Source organism: Cygnus atratus, chromosome 3, assembly GCF_013377495.2.
Source record: "Cygnus atratus isolate AKBS03 ecotype Queensland, Australia chromosome 3, CAtr_DNAZoo_HiC_assembly, whole genome shotgun sequence".
Classification (NCBI taxonomy): Eukaryota; Metazoa; Chordata; class Aves; order Anseriformes; family Anatidae; genus Cygnus; species Cygnus atratus.
This window is the reverse complement of record NC_066364.1, coordinates 79,869,625-79,887,286: the sequence shown is the minus strand read 5'-3', so window position 1 is coordinate 79,887,286 and position 17,662 is coordinate 79,869,625. Positions and strand designations below refer to the sequence as shown.

General features: G+C 39.9%; 1 protein-coding gene across 3 annotated transcripts; it reads left to right on the top strand.

Moving 5' to 3' along the window:
• GNG4 (G protein subunit gamma 4) lies at positions 1-13,079 on the top strand. 3 transcript variants are annotated; one of them, XM_050709722.1, is made up of 5 exons: positions 1-168; positions 5,306-5,419; positions 5,864-5,945; positions 6,091-6,196; positions 12,321-13,079. In XM_050709722.1, exons 4-5 carry the CDS (start codon positions 6,101-6,103, stop codon positions 12,447-12,449), a joined length of 225 nt encoding a protein of 74 aa, XP_050565679.1. In that variant the 5' UTR covers positions 1-168; positions 5,306-5,419; positions 5,864-5,945; positions 6,091-6,100; the 3' UTR covers positions 12,450-13,079. The 3 variants fall into 3 exon arrangements, with proteins under 3 accessions (XP_050565679.1, XP_035415289.1, XP_035415274.1); XM_035559396.2 differs by lacking the exon at positions 5,864-5,945; XM_035559381.2 differs by lacking the exons at positions 5,306-5,419; positions 5,864-5,945 and having other exon boundaries at positions 4-168.
• Positions 13,080-17,662: the final 4,583 nt, after the last annotated feature.

Here is a 17,662-nt window from a genome sequence, read left to right as displayed (position 1 = left end):
ACCGGGCGGGATCAGGCGGGATCTAGCGGGATAGGGCCGAGCCTCCGCCGCCGGCCGCGCCTCCCCGCGGCATTACCCGCCCGGCGGCCCGGGGCTTCGCCTGCCGGGACCCAGCTCCGCTCGTCGCCGCCGGGAGCAGCGCGGGGAGCGCCGGGCGGCACAAGCCAGGTTCTGCCGCTGGGGACGAGGGGGGTCGGAGGTGGCTCTGGGCAACGCTGCGGTGCCTGCTGGGGCTGCCCCGGGGCGCTGCAAGGCCGGGGCCGGGGGTCGGGGGTCGGGCCCCGCATCGCCGCGCAACTTGGGAAGCGAGCCGCTGCTGCTGGGGTGGCGCTTCTCCGAGCCGCTCCCCTGCTGTGCTCTGCTCCCCTGCAGTCCAGGCCAGCACGTTTTAGACGGGGTTTAACTGCAATAATCGACTTTCCTCATATATTTCTTTAAAAGTTCACAGCTATCTCAAACTTAGCCAAGGAAGCAAACCCGTAGGTAGGTCTCTCCTCTGTCCTCTGACAATTTGCTCGAGGCTGGGTGTGCGCAGCGCCCAAGTGCCACTACCTGTGCAGGGGTCATACGCCGAGAAGCAAGGTGATGCTTGCTTATAAAACACGCAGGCACGGTGACAAGAATTTGTGGAGCTTGACGGTTGGATGGGGTTCAGCACTATGTTATGTGTAAACCGAGCTGTTGAAGTTTGGCTGTTTTGCAGTTACATGGTCAGCAGTTATCTGTGAAGTTGATGTATGTATGGAATGACGAGCCTATCCGTGAAGAGCAGTCTTTGCCGTTAGTCTAATGATTTCTGCTGACGCTACTGAGCACCTTCGGAGTGGATGGAGTTACCCCTGAAATTCCTTCCTGTCAGTTTGGCATCAAACAGCCACAAGGCTGGAAACGGTGTTGTTTATATTCCTGGTGTGTTTGCAGGTGGATAAATTCGTACGGGGATCTTTCTGCAATTTAGAATTTGTTTTGCTATCCTGTTTGGTTCAGGGACTATTCCCTCAAATGTCGTGGGGACTAACTGCGTGATTGGGTTAATGTTTCTGCTGTGCTGCGTGGTCCGGGGACTACAGAGTTCGTGTGGAAGGTGCTCTTCAGAGCGGTGAATCCCAGAAGCTGCAGACCGTACCAGAACAGTTAGCACTCTTTAGATTGTTGAAAGAAAAGAGAATGCAACAGTTGGGTGTGGGGCTTTTTAGATTAAGTACTACAGTGCACCCTTTTGGTATGGTGTTTTACGACTGTACTCGGAAGTATAAGGGGGAAAATTTGGCCTGCAGCTTTTCATCCCATTCCTCACAGAAGTCTATACTGAAGAGCTTGAAACTACGTTTTGCTTACATGTTACACAGTATTTCAAACTCTGTATTTTACTAATAAGTATTAGTAAAGTTTGGTAAATGTATGTTGCACCTCTTAGCTATGCAAGGTCAAATTGTTCCTGCAAATATGTAACTTCCTGGGTTATCAGGAGATAACTTGGCCTTTGAAGTGCTGTCGGGTACAATCTATTCTGAAAACAAAGAAAAGTTGCTCTTCACAAATGTTTTTATGAGCCCCGGAGATTAAAATCTTTGGCACAAATCAGTTAACTGTATCCGGCAGAAAAATGATGGAGTTCATATCAGGTAAAAAGGTCAAGCAGTCAAAGCCCCCTCAGCCGGATGGGACGGGGGCTGTCACCACGCAGCTTTCAGGAGCGATGCGTTTGGAAACGGCTGGCCAACACGGTGTGCCATCCTACAGAAACTGCTTGGCCAAAGAGGGCCGTACAGGGGCTGTCGCTGTCGTTCGTTAATGCGATGAGCGCTCCCCGTAAAGAAAGGAGTCACTGAGACCAGACCGGTGAACTCGGTGCACTGCATAAAAATATACTGCATAAATGAGCTCCTGTGTGATCTAGGACCGCTGGCATGCACCGGTAACATGTAGACTGCACGTAGTCTGATCACAGCAGGGTTACTGTAACTAGGGTGATTATCAGAGCCCGTGTACCTATGTATCGATCTAACCTAATAGGGGGCTGCTGGAAAAACAAGCAGGAATGAACATCATGAACCCAGCTGAGTAATTTCTGGTTCAAGGCTTTGTAGGTAATTGAAACGATGGGGAGAAGTAGCCATGTAGGCTGCTGCCATGCAGGACACAAACCTTGCTGTGCTGTCCCTGAGAATACCTGAATGCTCGGAGCGGGGCCGGGGCTGTTCATCAGCTGCAGGCTCGGGGGGAGCACCAGGACGGAGATCCCACAACACTGTGTCTGGCAAAGGGGGTTCCTCAGATTCCAGAGAGTGAGCCTTCAGAGAAGGGCTATGCGATCAACCGTCTTGTTATTAAAATTTCTTTTCTCTCCAGAGCTTTATTTCTAAATAACAGTGTTATTTCATTAAAGAATATTGAGCGCATGGTTGTTAAAGAATGTTGTAGGTCCTAAGGAGCACAGAAGCAGGTCTCAGCCAAAGCTTCATCCACTAAGACAGCCGAGCTGGCTCATCACTGTCAGGTTTGAGAGTGGGAACTATTCAGATTGTCAACACCACTTAGTATCTGATAGGGTCATAACTGATACGCCAGTGCGTACTCTATTTGTGTATCATGAGGGAAGTCAGAGGTGTATTTAACTAAGTAAGTGAAATGTGAAACAGGATAAATCTGCCTTATGAAGTTCTAGAACCAGAACTGACATATGAAAAAAAAGAGATTGGATACTTAAATGGATCCTAAGCACTCTCAGAAATACAGTAGTTAAATATTGAGGTGTGTGTAAAGGTCAGGGTAGGAGCAGGCTTTGTAACAGAGCAAATGTTTGTGCCTTAGGGCATAAACAAACCTCTTACGAGGGATAAATGAAAATTTTCTCCAGTGGACAAAACACCTGTGGCCAGATTGTTTTCTTTTTATTTATTTATTTTTTAATAAAACCTCTTAATCTGATTATTTTCTGATACCATGAAATAATTTACCAAAGTAGCTACATATTTTGCCCCCCCGCTTTGTTGTATCGGAGTATAGGTACGGATGTATTATGATGTTTGTGGCATTGTTTGGGAAAACAGGGTTTGGATTATTTTAAACATTTTTGTGCCTAATAGACTTTTCAGAATTCCATTATGGTCATCACTGAATCCCTTATTCAGTAGATGCTTAAAAACCAGCTGAAATCACTAGAAACACTCACATTTTCTGGTTCTAATGTGTATAACTTTTATGGTTTGAGTGAATTACCAGAAAAGCCAGGGAGATCTGGAATTCTCTAGATGGTTCATGGAGTTTCAGTTACTCAGTTCACTTTAATTGAACTGTATTATTCAAAATCAAATTTCTAATTTGCCTCTGGACTTTGCTGTGCACATGAAGACATGGCTCTGTACTTCACTTAGCTTTGATTTTTCATCTCTGTGGTCATTATTAGTCTAGCCATGGGGATGATAACAAAATTTAAGTGATTTATACTTGGAGGGGATATCATTTTGTAAACAAAGATGAATGTGTTTACTCTTGTCTTTATAGCTTAAAAGCTGGGGGGTGGGTCAAAGAAAAAGATGAGAGATGAGCTATAATTCAGCACCTCCTGCTCTTGTGACTGCCTGGGAGCCTTCCTGCTTGTCCACTGCAAGGCAAAACACATCCAAAAATTGTTTGGAGGCTGGCTGGTTGGTTGTGGGTTTTGTACTGGGCATTGCATTTTATGCAAAGGCAGCTCCTCCACGTGTATTTAATCCTGTACCTCGTGAGGAATATGAGTTAGCAGATTGTAAACAAAGGCAAAGAGGGGGAAAAAAACCTCCTGCGATCTAACACAATTTTAGCTAGAGTGCAGTTCAGGAAGAAATTTGAGGTCCACTGAAGAAACACACACATACAGAAAATATGTTCTTTGTACTTGCGTATATTAAAGCTCCTGTTTTATTTTGGCACACAATATAATTTAAGGTAGCATTTCTACTACCTGAGCTCGTACAAGTACTAAAAAAGGTTGTCATATTCTTTCAAATTAGTGCTGAGCATGGTGAACCAGAGATGGCGAACCATCGTATTTGTATTCTTCCATCCTATTTACAGCACAGACTAACAATTTCAGAAAGAAGTAACAGCTATCTTTGCCTTGTCACTGAATGTGAGTGTTTTGTGAGATCCAATCAGTTGAAAAGTTCTTCCTCCATTCCTTATGTGCTCTGGATTGTGTTCTTCTATTGACACAAAAACGCTGAAGACATCGTATATGTCATTTTTGTTTACAGGAGTATTTGCTGTGTCATACTTAATTTCTTGTTTATATCTCATCCCCTGGTTATTGGATTAGGTAAGCTATTGAGTTTCAGGAGGGGAAATTTGTGTAGTTATAGATGTTCACTGCTTGTCCAAAAAATAAGTGGGAAGCAGTTGTTTTGAGACTGGCTCTTTAGGGAGTATCAATGCAAGAAAACCACTGAAACACTGACGTACCGTAATTAGGTGTCCCTTTGACCAGCTCATACCGTGATGTGTACCTCAGGCAATAATTGTTTCTTATGTCTCAGTATCTGTGGACAAAGGAGACTTCTCCTAAAACGCCGCTGCTTCAGGACACCTGAGGGCAGAGAAAACGGCTTAAACTGCTTAGCCATGAACTGCAGGGGCTTCAGCACAGAGACTCGTTCCTCTTCTGCTCCCTCTACGTCACCCGTTCCCCGATCACAGCCTCACTCTGCCCAAGGCTTTCTCAATAGGTCTTACCTCAGTGGTTCCCAAATCTTTTGGATTAAACCACTGCCAGACCTTAAAACTGGTGCATACGGCTTTCAAATCCTTAATTGCAATCCCAACGGATTTCAGTGCGTGCTATGGCTCCTTGAACCAGGTGTGGGACATCTGCCTTGGCCTCATGGGCTGCAGCTACAGCCACACCCAGCAGCGCTTTCTTTAGTGCGCTTCTGCACTTTGCACCCAGCAGTGCCTTCTGTGGTGCACTTCTTCTTTCCCTGACAGATAGGAAGAGGCACGGGTATACTGGAAAAGCCTCGAGTAAATGACAGCTCTGTGTGAAACAGAGAAGTGGGAGGTCGAGGATGAGCAGAGGTACAGGTTTGGAGTTCCTGTCAACTCATCAAGGCAGATATCCATGCTTGCCTGTGTCAGTCCCGTATGAACCATGCTCATTTCAGTTTAGAAACATGGTAGTATTTTCCCAGATTTGTAAACTATCAGACTGACAATTATAAAAGCAATCTCTTTGCTTTTGTTTATTGTTTTTTTAACACTCAATAACCTTGATACCTAAGTATTCCTCAGTGAGTAACTCTGAACTATTAAATTCCCGTGCAAGCAGGACTTGGGATGTTGTCTCCGAATCTGCACGTTGCCAAAGGAAACACTAAAAAGCAAGGGAAAAAGTACCAAAGTCATTCTGCACAACTTCTTTGCTTAACCTGGAGTCCAACAGGTTAGTTTCCCAAGAGCTGCGGATCTCTTTAAAAAGAGTGCATTCAGTTTGGTGTAACATACCATACTGTACATGTTTTTAGTTGTCTTTTTACTTCACTGGAGACCTGCAAGAAAATTTTGGAAACCACGGCATCATTTCTTCTCAATCTCAGTTTCTTCATTTCTAAACTACTTACCTTTATAGTCATAATATTGATTTTTTTCCCACCTTAAATACCTCTGTTTCTGATGCTTGCTGAGATCAGTGTGGCATTCAGTCTCATCGTGCACATTTCTGGACTTGTTCTCATGTGACTAGGTATAATTGGGGTATGGAGCCAAACTGCATGATGACTGTGGGGTCTGTTTGGGAACAGTGTTCTGGGCTGGCGTTCTGAACCAGGGTAACAATTTCTGCACTGGAATACTGGCAGTGTAATCTACATTTACATGTTGTTTGCAGAATCCAGGATGAATGGTTGCAGTCAATGATGCAAATCTGTGATGCGATCAGGTGCTACTGAACAAGAGAACAGATAGAAATGGTATCTGATTTGTGGTTATAACCTACAGCCTGGCAGTGTCAATGTGGTGGTGTGGGGGCACTGGTTAATTTCAGTAACTGTCTTATCAGTAATTGGTGTATTTGCTAGCTGTACTTTTAAATTGTATCAACTTTGCCTCTTCCAGGGGAAACAAAATGAAGGAATTAATGTCGAACAGTACAACCAGTATATCTCAAGCCAGGAAAGCCGTGGAGCAATTGAAAATGGAAGCATACATGGACAGAATGAAGGTAAACTTTGACTTTATGTCGATATTTTGCATGCACTCACTGCTTTGTGGTACAGCCTACCTTTAATAATCCCAAAAGACTGGATCAGCTGAAATCAAAATTCTGTGTTGAGTTATAAGGCAGTATCAGCTCTTAAACTCATTAATTAAAACGACTATTTATAACTCAGAAATATTAGTGCAATTGACATGAGTAGTCAGTCTTGCTTATATGAAAATGTAAATTTCAGTTGCTGCATTTTGTTTCAGTTTTTAGCAGTGTCTTGCTAGACCAGTGAATTTGCATAGCTATGGCTTCTGTCTTGTAGAGTATCCTGACAAGTTCGTTACGTTATAGATGTATACTCACAAGGACAGGTATGTTTCCTTTCGTATGGCTCTGCCTTTCCAGTGCAGCCCTCCAGGTTAGTTTTGAGTCGAGTTGGTCACCTGATTTAGGCCACATCACAGCTGCGTGAACAGAACTGACAAGAAGGAAAGGGTGTGAATGAGTGGCAGAGGAAAGGGTCGGAAAAATGTGGGCCACTTTATTGTAATTTAAAATTGTTGATACTCAGTAGATCGTCTTAAACTTGCTTTTATATAATCAAATTATAACTTTCACGTACCGAATCTTTAGCTCGGTTCTGCAGATAGCTTCATTTGTTAGATGTATAATGATGTTCTTAATTACATATGTAAGAAAGACATAGCATATTTTTGCAGTTAGTTTAATTAAAAAGCACACAGTTATTGGCATATGTAGTAGACCTAAAAACCAGATAACTTCAAAGTGGAATTGTTTTACATTTCAGTTTGGGACCACAAAAGGCACCAAAGAAAATCTAATGTGTTTCAGTATTCCAAAATATATTCTAACATAATGTATAACTAACATATAACTAATGTATATGGGACACTAACACAAACTAGATATGATTTGCAAATGTTTGGTCTTGATTTCTGGAATGTCTTTGAACAAGTGTATGAGGTATTGTGGAAAGAGCTTGGTTGGTTTCCTTATTTCCTCAAGATCTGCTTTGTCCTCTAATCTTTGAAATAGTCAAGTGTGTGCTTCAGTATAGGTGAATTTTGCCAAGAGACTTCAAATGGTTTCATCAGGAGATTTGAGTTCTCAGATCATAACTGTAAAGGTAGAGAAAGGAACCAGTTTCCTTTTTTTTTTTTCCCTGCTGTTGCAACGTTGTTTTGCAACGGCTTAAACTAGTAGACATTTAACAAAAGATCAGTCGTTTCCAAATAACTTAATTAGACTCTGTTTTGCAAGTTGCTGTAACCAAGTGGTTATTCCCCTAGTAGACAAGACCACGTTGTTAACATGAAAAAGGAAATTTTCCAGGTGCCTGCATTATTGACCAGGGAAATCAGAAGTTCCAGCTCATTTTTCTACTACAGAGGCACTTCGTAGTTCCTGTAACCAGCAACAGTTGGGTCTGCTCAATTAAAATTTTGTAGTTAGAAGTACATTTATAGTGGCCCATTCCCTGCTGTGTGCTTGATTTTTTCAACTGATTTAAAAATCCTATAGCCACTCAGAGCAGCAAGCAATGCAATGTTTTGAGGTTCCACAAAGACAAGTCACTGCTGAGGCGTGAAAGAAACAGGACAACTTACACGGGGAGGGTGAAGTTATTGGTGTACAGTTTGGTGGCTGGAAGGAGTATTACCATGGTGGGTTTTTGTAAACCTTGAGAATGAGAATCCCCAAAGGATCGTAAATTGAAGCTGTCTTCCTTCCCTGCAGAAGGAATAGCTGGAATTATAATGAAGTAAGTAGAAGGCAGGAGGTGCGGATTCCAAGCTAGAAAACATGAAATGAAATCAGATGAAAAATGGCCTCATGACTGGTAGAATAATGCGTCTACCAAAGATACTAGCAGTGAAGTTGAGAAAGCAAAGATAATACTGGTGCTTTATCACAGTTGTCCCAAGAATAAAGCACTACTTAATCTTCCCTTCACAAGCAGAAAAGCGAGGAGGAGTGCTCTGACACTAAGCATCGTGGTATATCAGCTATTATTCCATTTTCTTTTTTCTTTAAGAAGGTAGAAAATATCCCCAACTGTTTCTGAATGGTGTTGGGAGATAGGTGGTGGAGTTGGCAATAAATGGGTGTGAATCTTTGTTTTAGATGTAAAGGATAAGCAGAGTGGGTGTCATAGCAAAGATGGTAATTAGTCACAATCCCTGACAAGACAGACATAGTAATTGCAGCATTTTGCCCTGTCATTGAAGCTTGTAATTATTAGCGCAGCTAACGGGATTATGTTCTAACTTTGGCTGTTTTTATCACCTCTGTTATTCTGAAATGTAATGGTAAAATTCCACTGTCCTCCTGAGACGAATTCTTCAAAGCATCAGGGTTGAGCGTTTGTTGTTCTTCTTTTATTTCTTCCTTTCAGTAGTTTGACAACCTGATGTATTTGTCATTGCATAGAATAAAAATAATTGTATAAAATGTGAGATCAGTGTAATACAGGCTACAGATATACTCTACCCCTTCTATCTATACATTTTAAAATATTTTTAAAAATGAAATGCTAACTTGCTGTTAGAACTCATCAATCAAACTGGAGCCTGATTTTTTTTAGCCACTTCTGCAGTATGTATAAATTGCTTTGAATCTGCAGACCAAGCTGTATTGCGTAGGTGAGCTGAAATGATAAATGTGTGTTAGTTTCCTTTGGATATTCAAATCAGATGCTTTTACTTTAAGTCTTGGCAAAAGCTGTTCTGGAACTGCCCAGCAACATTCGGCTCCAAGTAAGCCTAAAGGTGAATAGAAGCTGTGATGGACTGGCCTTCATTTAACTCCCTCCATGATAGAAATAGGGCAAGAAGCATATTATTTCCTATGGTAACAAACCACAGCATTGGCCATTAGGCAACCTGTGTGTGCTGACATATGCTAAAAAAGCTATCTGTCTCTGCTGCAGCTGTAATGCAATGCGTAATGCAGAGGTCTTCTGCCACTGTTGTTCTGAATAATAATACTGAGCAGGAAACATACTGGAGGCAACGTTATATTTGGCGTCTTTTTGGCCACAGTTCCGAATTTGGTTCCTGTGGCTGGGAGCAACATTGGCAATGTTTTCATTGCTGCTGCAGTGTGATCATCTAACTTAACTCTCCACAGTAAGTGGTCATTTTTTCCACTGCATGAGCATGAGCTATGCCAGTTTAAGTGAAGAAATGCCGTAATTCAGTTTCACAATCGCTGGAATCCCAATGGGAGGATTTCTCCTCCCCAACCCTTTTTTTAAAGGATGAAAATTCATGGCCTAGTACAGGCTGGGAGGTTTAGTTTGTGACAACGCACTGAAATGTGATCATGTTCCTCAGTTTCTTGTTGCAGGTTTGCTTTCCACTAAATTGTACTATGGCTTGTCTGAAAGCAAACGAATTTGTGAATTAAACACCCTGATGTTGAAGAAGGTGCTTGCTCTGCTTCATAATGTTTTGCATTCCTACTTGTTCAGTAGAGTGTAAGTTAAATATAAAAAGTGGTTGCATTTTTGCTAGTGAAAATCCTTTTCATTGCTGTATGATGTCAAAGCACGGTGATATGTAGAGAAACAATGAAATTGCTGGACTTAGCCCTTCTAGGATTGACGGCTGAAATTGTGCTTCTCTTTCACTGAACAAAAAGAATATTCCTGGGCTGATGCTGCATATCCATAGGTGAAACAAGCATGATAGTTATGGGAAGGTCAGTCTGCTGAAGTCCAGCATTGGTTCTCTGCTCGTGTAGGATCAGCCTGCTTAGAATGATTGTTGGTTTCATGAATAAAATAAAATAACTTATTCAGTACCTTAATAATTGAAGATGAATGTGCTGAGCGTCTTTAATAAACCCATTCTCAGGGACCCAGAGAATTAGAGTAGGTCTCCATTAGATTTTGTGGCAGTAAAGTTTATGATGATGTAACCCTGTAAATGTCATTGAGTTTTTTGTGGCTCTGAATTTAACTTGCTCTTCTTGAGTGAAAGAGAGTTCAGGACCAAAGAAGTCAATTAAAGTGTAGAACCACTTTAATTTGAGAGATGCAGCTGAGCTTGAAAGACAACAGAAAAGTGAAAATGCATATGTTAAATAATTATGAATATTCTGGTGAATGTCATTACCTGAAAGTACACATTCCTCCTGCAGTTACTGGAAACACGCTAACCTCTCCTTCAGGGGATGCATTCTATGCTAGGTTATGTTTTCCTGAGGCCAGCGTAGGCCATTAGCAAAGAAAAGCATCTTTGCTGTCTTCTGATCTTTTGGGGCTTGATACTAATTTCATAGTAAGTCACATTGTGCCTCTCTCTGGAGAATCTGCTTTTTAAGAATTCACAAGTAAATTTAAATGGAAATTAGGAATATGATAGCATGCCCAAGCTTTCAGTTTGGCCATTATAATTCTATCTCTGACTCTAGACATGCCCTTAATCTCATTCCTTTGTCATTGCTTAGCAAGTAGCTAATTGAAGAATGTCTGAAAATAATTAAAAGTTTGTCATTGTATTTGAAGTCTGTCTCTACTGCTTTTGCTTGTACCGCTTCTCTTTCCAGAAGCACCGGCCCTTCTGGATAACTTTGCCAGCTGATTTGCTCAGTTTTGTTCTCAGTCTTCAGCTTTGCATTGGCCCAGCGATCTATTGTTCATCCGTAGTGTTTCTGCCCACCCTTTTGTCTCACGAGCTAATTCAAGAGCCAACAAATTCTAACATAAACAGCCCTGCTTCCTCAGCTAGGAGATACTGGGATGCCAACCGTAAGAACTTACAGGGTTTAAGCATCCTACAAAGGCCTGCTTTAGTGGATTTTAAAGATAGAAAGTCACTCATTTCCTTTGGGAAGCTAATTTAAATTTGTGTGAATCGTGATCCAACACCCATTGACTTCATAGGTCTAATCTGAAGCCTACTATGGGCTGGACTTCTACCAAAGCAGGCAGGGTGTGGGGAAGCTAAAGCTAACAGTGGTGACACACCTGTCAGAAGAATACCAGAAATCAGATTTGTTTTTCCTTTTTACTGTAGTTGTGCAAACATGCGCACGTCAGTGTTTGCCTGAGGAGAATCTCTCCTGGTGCTCAGAGAAGAGACTTTTTTGTGAAGGCTATCTCCTTTTTTCAACTCTATTATAATATTGGAAACACAACAATTAAACAAAGCAAAGAGATACAGATAGCTGTAAATATCTTGCTAACAAAACAGAACTGAACAAAAATAATTCATGTATATATCCTAAGTTCTTGAAAAAAAAAATCACAGTGGCCTAATATCACCAATATTCTTAAGGCACAAAGTTGCAAAGGTTTCAAGATTTCATCTAGAGCTGAAATATTTTCATTTTTCATTTCTTGCAAAATATCTTGAATGTCAACACACTGTTACATTTCTATAGGACTTTTCAGTAAGCATAAGCCAGAATTCAGAATTTGGAGACCTTAGAATTGTTTATTTCAGAAGCCTGCAAGTATTAATGTAAAGAGCAAGTTTAATGTGATAACTAAAGCTTTACTTACAACAACTTACTAAATAGAAGATATTTGACTTCACTGAAGAGGACAATTTTAGCTTAAATGGGAGCTATGAGAAATGATTACCACGTCTTGCTCCTGATTTATTTATTTATTTTTTTTAATTCCATGGTCATGTGCCTAAAGACCTTTTTTTTTTTTTTTCCACATCTAGAGGAGGAAAGGGTAGAAAGAGTCTGTGGGGAGCCATCCAACTTTGCTGCTTTAATGCCTGGGAATAAGAGCTGAGGCAGAAGGCCTCTACAAAGACGTGCTTCAAGGAGAATTGATATTGCTTATGAACTATTAGTACATAGATGTTTCACTGAGTATATGCTCCTGACCTTGCTTCTGTTGGAGAGGAACAGCACAATATGAGTCATATAAATCAATACCATCCCTTGTCGCTATGTTAGGTAAAATGTGTATAGGGATTACAAGGCATACATCTTAGCAGCACAAATTCAGAGCTGTGGTTACTAGTAATTTAAAGAAGAATAAACCAGTTTACTATTTTACGAGTTTCCAGTATTGTATGTTATATGAAGAATATTTATGCAATGCCACTTGGTTCAGATTTAAGTGTTATAATTGTTCTTTCTTCTCTTCTACTAGGTATCCAAGGCTGCAGCAGATTTATTGGCATACTGTGATGCTCATATTGGAGAAGATCCCCTTATTATTCCAGTACCCGCATCTGAAAATCCCTTCAGGGAGAAGAAACTCTTTTGTACTATCCTTTGAGTCAGTTTCCAATTAAAAATATCTTATGTTAAAATTTGGTATCAGTGGTGCATGCTATTGGTTTTAGCATATTTTCCTCAGATATCAATACTTAGCCTAGAGTTACAATATTTTTAGAAGGTAGTGCATTTTCTGGTATAAATAAGTAAAAGAATCCTAACAAAAAAAATCAAGGTAATCCTTATCTTTCAGACCAATGCACAAGTTTAATTTCAGTTTTCATAAAGATTATTTGGGTCTTAATGAAAGTATTGAGTACAGTATCATATTGTAGATATCTTTGCCAGTCATAGATTTTTCTGAGACCTAAATGAGTCATACAGACTCTGAAGCTATTTTTAACATTCTTATTTTCTTTGGAAGGTGAATTAATTCATTTGCCTTTACAAATTTGTATCTAAAAAGAGTAGTGTGACCTTTCCGCAAGTAGCATTGTTTAGGAAGAAATGCTGGTGATTTACAATGTTTGGAATGATCAGTCTTATACAGTAAGTGATGTTTATAAATATGTTTTGTGAAGACTGTAATAAACTTGAGTACAAAAACAACCTTAGCAGCACTGTCAGTACAAGCAAAGTGAAAATACACAGTCACATACGAGTTCTGCATCAATAAAACTGGAAAAACGTGGCTGCTTGCATCTTATTTTGAATGATAGTGATTTAAATTATTTTAGAAAGGAAATGGAACCGTAATATATCAGCTGTTCCTGAGAGGCTTAGCGAAGGGTGTAAGTTCTGCCCTGATCAGTACAGGAAGGGGGGATTACAGTTCCTAAGCAGCACTCTACATGCCTTCACTCATGAGAGCAAGACTTTATGGGGATGGAGAGCAATGGTAAAAGAAGGTTGTTCTAGAATACGCATCAAGAACAGTGCCGTCAACAGCCACTGAGTTTGTTTGTTCCGCAGCCACAGACCTGTCATGAGAGAAGTTATCAGCAAGTAATTTGGAGGGTTCGGGGAGGTTTTTTCTTCCGGCTTTGTCTAAAGTGATGTATTGGGTTTACGTGGCAAGGTTTTGGTAGCAGGGGGCTGCAGGGGTGGCCTCTGTGAGCAGAGCCCAGCAGCTGCCCCATGTCAGACCAGAGCCAGCTCCAGCCAGATCCAAAAGGGACCCACCGCTGGCCAGAGCCGAGCCATGAGCGATGCTGGTTGGGCCTCTGGGAGAGCAGGTTTAAGAAAGGGAAAAAAACTGCTGTGCAACAGCAGCTGGGAGAGAGGAGTGAGAAACAGCTCTGCGGACACCAAGGTCAGTGAAGAAGGAAGGCAGGAGGAGCTCCAGGTACTGGAGCAGAAGTGATAGGTAATAATCTCCCTACCTTGAGTCTGTTTTGCTCGTGATGATAATTGGTAAGTGATCTCCCTGTCATTATGTCAACTCTCAAGCCCTTTCCACTGTATTTTCTCCCTTTTTTTTCTTTGAGGAGGGGGACTAAGAGAGTGGTTGTGGTGGAGTTCAGCTTCCCAGCAGGGTAAAACCACAAGTGTAGCTACAGGAAAAGAATGAGATACGGAGTATGAATGATCAGTATTTATTAAGTACAATTAATATCAATCAAGGCATCTGATGGAAACTACTGTTACATTATTTACTTCTTATTTATTTATTTAATTCTCTTCAAAAATGAATTGAAAGCTTCTCTGTGGTCTGATATATTAGGAGAGGTCCCTCAGTTCTCTACTTCATATGTATGGTATGTCAATACAATGGAAATTTCACTCTGTGAAAACACGTGTGTGAAGTCAGCCTCAAAAGTTAAGTGGGAGGAGAATTTTGTCAGAAATTTCCATTACTCTGAATGAACTGAGGCTCTGAACAGCCATCCGTAACGTAGCACACCTCGTGTGCAGAAACTTGGATGCCTTGAGTGCCTTAAGTACCTGCAAGGCAAAAACTAGCTGAGGAATTGAGGGTCTTGGGATACCTCAATGCCAAATTTAGATGCTAAAAATGGCAGTTTGTTAAATGAAGCTTTTTGTAATTAGCTCAAAGTGCATATTCTTACCTTTGAACGTGTTTTTAACAGTTTCCGTCAGTGTTCATTGTACTGTTATGTGCAGCAGAAATACAAGATGGCTTCATTGGACACGTTTAGTTTTCTTTGCCAACCAACTCGGATAACATGACCTGACCGCCTGCATCCAGCTACCCCTCTGGCCACGCAAGACAGATGGATTTGGACTGGGGCTCTGCTGCAGGCTAGCTCATTTACGAGCTCTGCTAACACAAAATCTGCATGTTGATTTATATAACGTAATATTATTGTAAAAAAACAACTTTTTATCACATTAGAGTAATATTGTAGAAGAATATATTCCTTGTAACTAATAGAGTTTCATGATTTCTTTCATGTAAAGGTTTGTTTTTTAATTTGCCAACTGAAGATATCAGTAGTGTAATAGGCACAGAAATGCTTCAATGCCTATTTTGAAAACAAACATTCAAATGTCATGACCAGGTCTTGTTTTATTTAGGTAGTATCCGGATTCCCATTTAAAACTTCTCAGTTTAAGATTCCTATTCCTAACTTGTAACAAGAATATTTCCCGACACATGGCGTGCTTGGCTTTATCTTGGAGGGTAGGGAAATAGACTTTAGCTGACGGAGTAGCTATTTCCTTGACAGTGAAATAAAAATGGCTTTCTGAAAACATTTGTTAAAATGGAGTAACAAAATGCTTAATAAGGTTCTTTAGGGAATCCTTCCTACACGGTAAATGATTTGGTAGCTGCGCTGATCACCATGGCAACATTTTCATTTGTCCTTCCGCATGTATGGTTTTAACTGGAACAGCAAGGGAGGGGAATATAGGGCACGCAGCGTTATTCTCAGAGGCTTTGTAAGAACTTGCATTTGTGGCTCATCATTAACATTCCCATCGAAAATAATAAAATTGCCACAGCTTATTACAGTGCTGCAAATAGCGTGCTTTTTGTTTCCAATTAGCATCTGAGGTCTTCAGATTGAAACATTTCACACTAGCTTTGAGCATCACTCATTTTAAGAGCTGTATTTGCAAAAATCCAGTGTTAACTCAGACGAGGTGACTGATGGGTTTGGACTTCAGGCTTTTCTCCAAAACTTTTCTTGAAGTAGTTGTGACCATATTGAACCTTTTATATTTTTAATATCTGGCTTCCTATGTTTGTGGTGTCTTTCATCAGCTCATAACTTAGTTTAAATTTTAAAAAAATATATATTTATTAAGATGTTCTCATGCTTCTGATGTTAAAAAAGAAAAAACATGGAGAACTGTAAATTGCATATTTATTATAGCAGATGTCTATAACGCACCTGAAGAAGTTAAACTGTATAAGCATAACACTGTGTTGGAAAACAGGACAGCTTTCTCCAGTGGCATTGTGCCTTATTTACTAGTTCCTCGTATGAATATATTCTATTGACAAATTGCTAATTTGAATGAAAAAAAAAGAAAAGAAAAAAAGGGACTTGGAAGATCAGCAGTTAAAATAATGTTACCATCTTTGGATTACACAGGAATATACGTTTTTATTTTAGAACACCATCAAAATATTGACTCTGAAGAAAAGGGCATCATTTTTTTATGTCAACTTGATCCACAAATCAACGTTTTAAAGAATGTCTTTTCCTCTAACCCTTCCAAACCATAAAATATCTTTGTCATTATTATATTTTTGCTGCTTTGACATTTGAGATGGTTTACATAATCTGCTATTGATATTTGAGTTTCAAGCTCAATCATTTTACCTCAAACTCTACACAGAAATATCTAAAAGTTCTTGAACATTTTTCTAAAAATAAATTCATATTATTTCATGAAGTACAACGTGTTTTCAAAAAAAGAAAAAAAAAAGTCCCCTAAAATATGGCTTTGTCCAACAGTAGGATAGAAGGCAGAAGTAATATAGGCAGAAGCAATGAGTTTTTATTTTCATCAGACTCTCTGATTTGATTCCCAGCAACTTGAGTGAGAACAAGACCAGGCCTGTTACTCTCCTAGTTTTGTACTCATCTCTCTCTGAGTTTTATTTCATATGCCATTAGATTTGTCATTTTGTATTTCAGGCCCAGAAAACAATGCATGCTCGCTGTTAACGGTGAGAGTTGTTGCTGTCATCTCGTGGAATGAGAAACTTGGAACACAAGTCAGATTCAAGAACTTTTTGGCATTTTGTTACCAAGCCTTTCTTCATTTTATCTGCACGTTTGCTGCTCTGATGAAATAGGACTTCCCAAGGGAGGATTAATGGTAAATTATAATGTATCAATACCATCTGTGGGGCTGGCTGTTTTGCATTCCTTAGATTAACCTTCTTGGTTTATATTAAATTTAAAATGTCATCTTTTCAATACTGAAATTATTTCCTTCTCTATTATATATCAAATTCCTCTTCTTTCCTCCCTATAACATGTACTAAATTAGTAGCAGGCTGCTTGGCTACTGCTAACAGGTAGAATTTCTAAGGCTCTACAAAAATTCAAAAAATTTCTAGGCTCTACAAAAATATGAAGGAAGAAGAACAAATGAAGGTGAATTTAAATTAAGCTATTCTAGGTCACAATAGAGATTAAAATAAATACAGACTTTGCTGTCAGTGACACCAAGGTAAATGCAGGAGGTATTACCAACTGGTTAACTGGTTCAGAGGGGCATCATAACGAAGAATGTGTCAGGGACTAATGGTACAATGGCATTTTGTTGCAGCGACTTACAATATGATTAACCCTAGCTGAAGGAAAGAACACTTTAGGAACAATGGTCTGTAAAGGTGCATATAAAAGTCTGGAACATTAATGCAGCAATTCTTTATCCAGTTGAATTTCGTGTGTCAAAGGAGTAAGAAAAGATGCACTTTGGGAGGACAACATATAATTTTTCCTATCTCTTTGTTGTATAGAGATAAAAATCTGTATACATATTATCCTAGAAAATGCTGTGGTTATCTCTCACCTTTGGGGGTCGCATCAGAATCTGGATGTGCTTCTTCATGAAGACTAGAGAAAAGTTGGGTGAAGGGCTGGTTCCTAAGAAATAAAGGTTTCTTGTATTGAAAAGTAATAATAATTAGTTTAAGTCATTACATTGAGTATATAAATGTTATATGAAATGGTAAAGGCATCTGCATATTTAATCTTTAGAGAGAATTATATTGAAAATAAATATCGTGCATCTAATTTAATTTAACTTGATAGTATGATTATATTAAGCACATCCAAAAATACCAGA

What these genes read in the sequence shown, in the direction of transcription:
- GNG4 (XM_035559396.2), top strand. Translation starts at nt 6,101, where the DNA reads ATGAAGGAATTAATGTCGAACAGTACAACCAGTATATCTCAAGCCAGG. An exon ending in CATACATGGACAGAATGAAG is followed by an intron (nt 6,197 to 12,320) that starts GTAAACTTTGAC and finishes CTCTTCTACTAG; the next exon opens with GTATCCAAGGCTGCAGCAGA.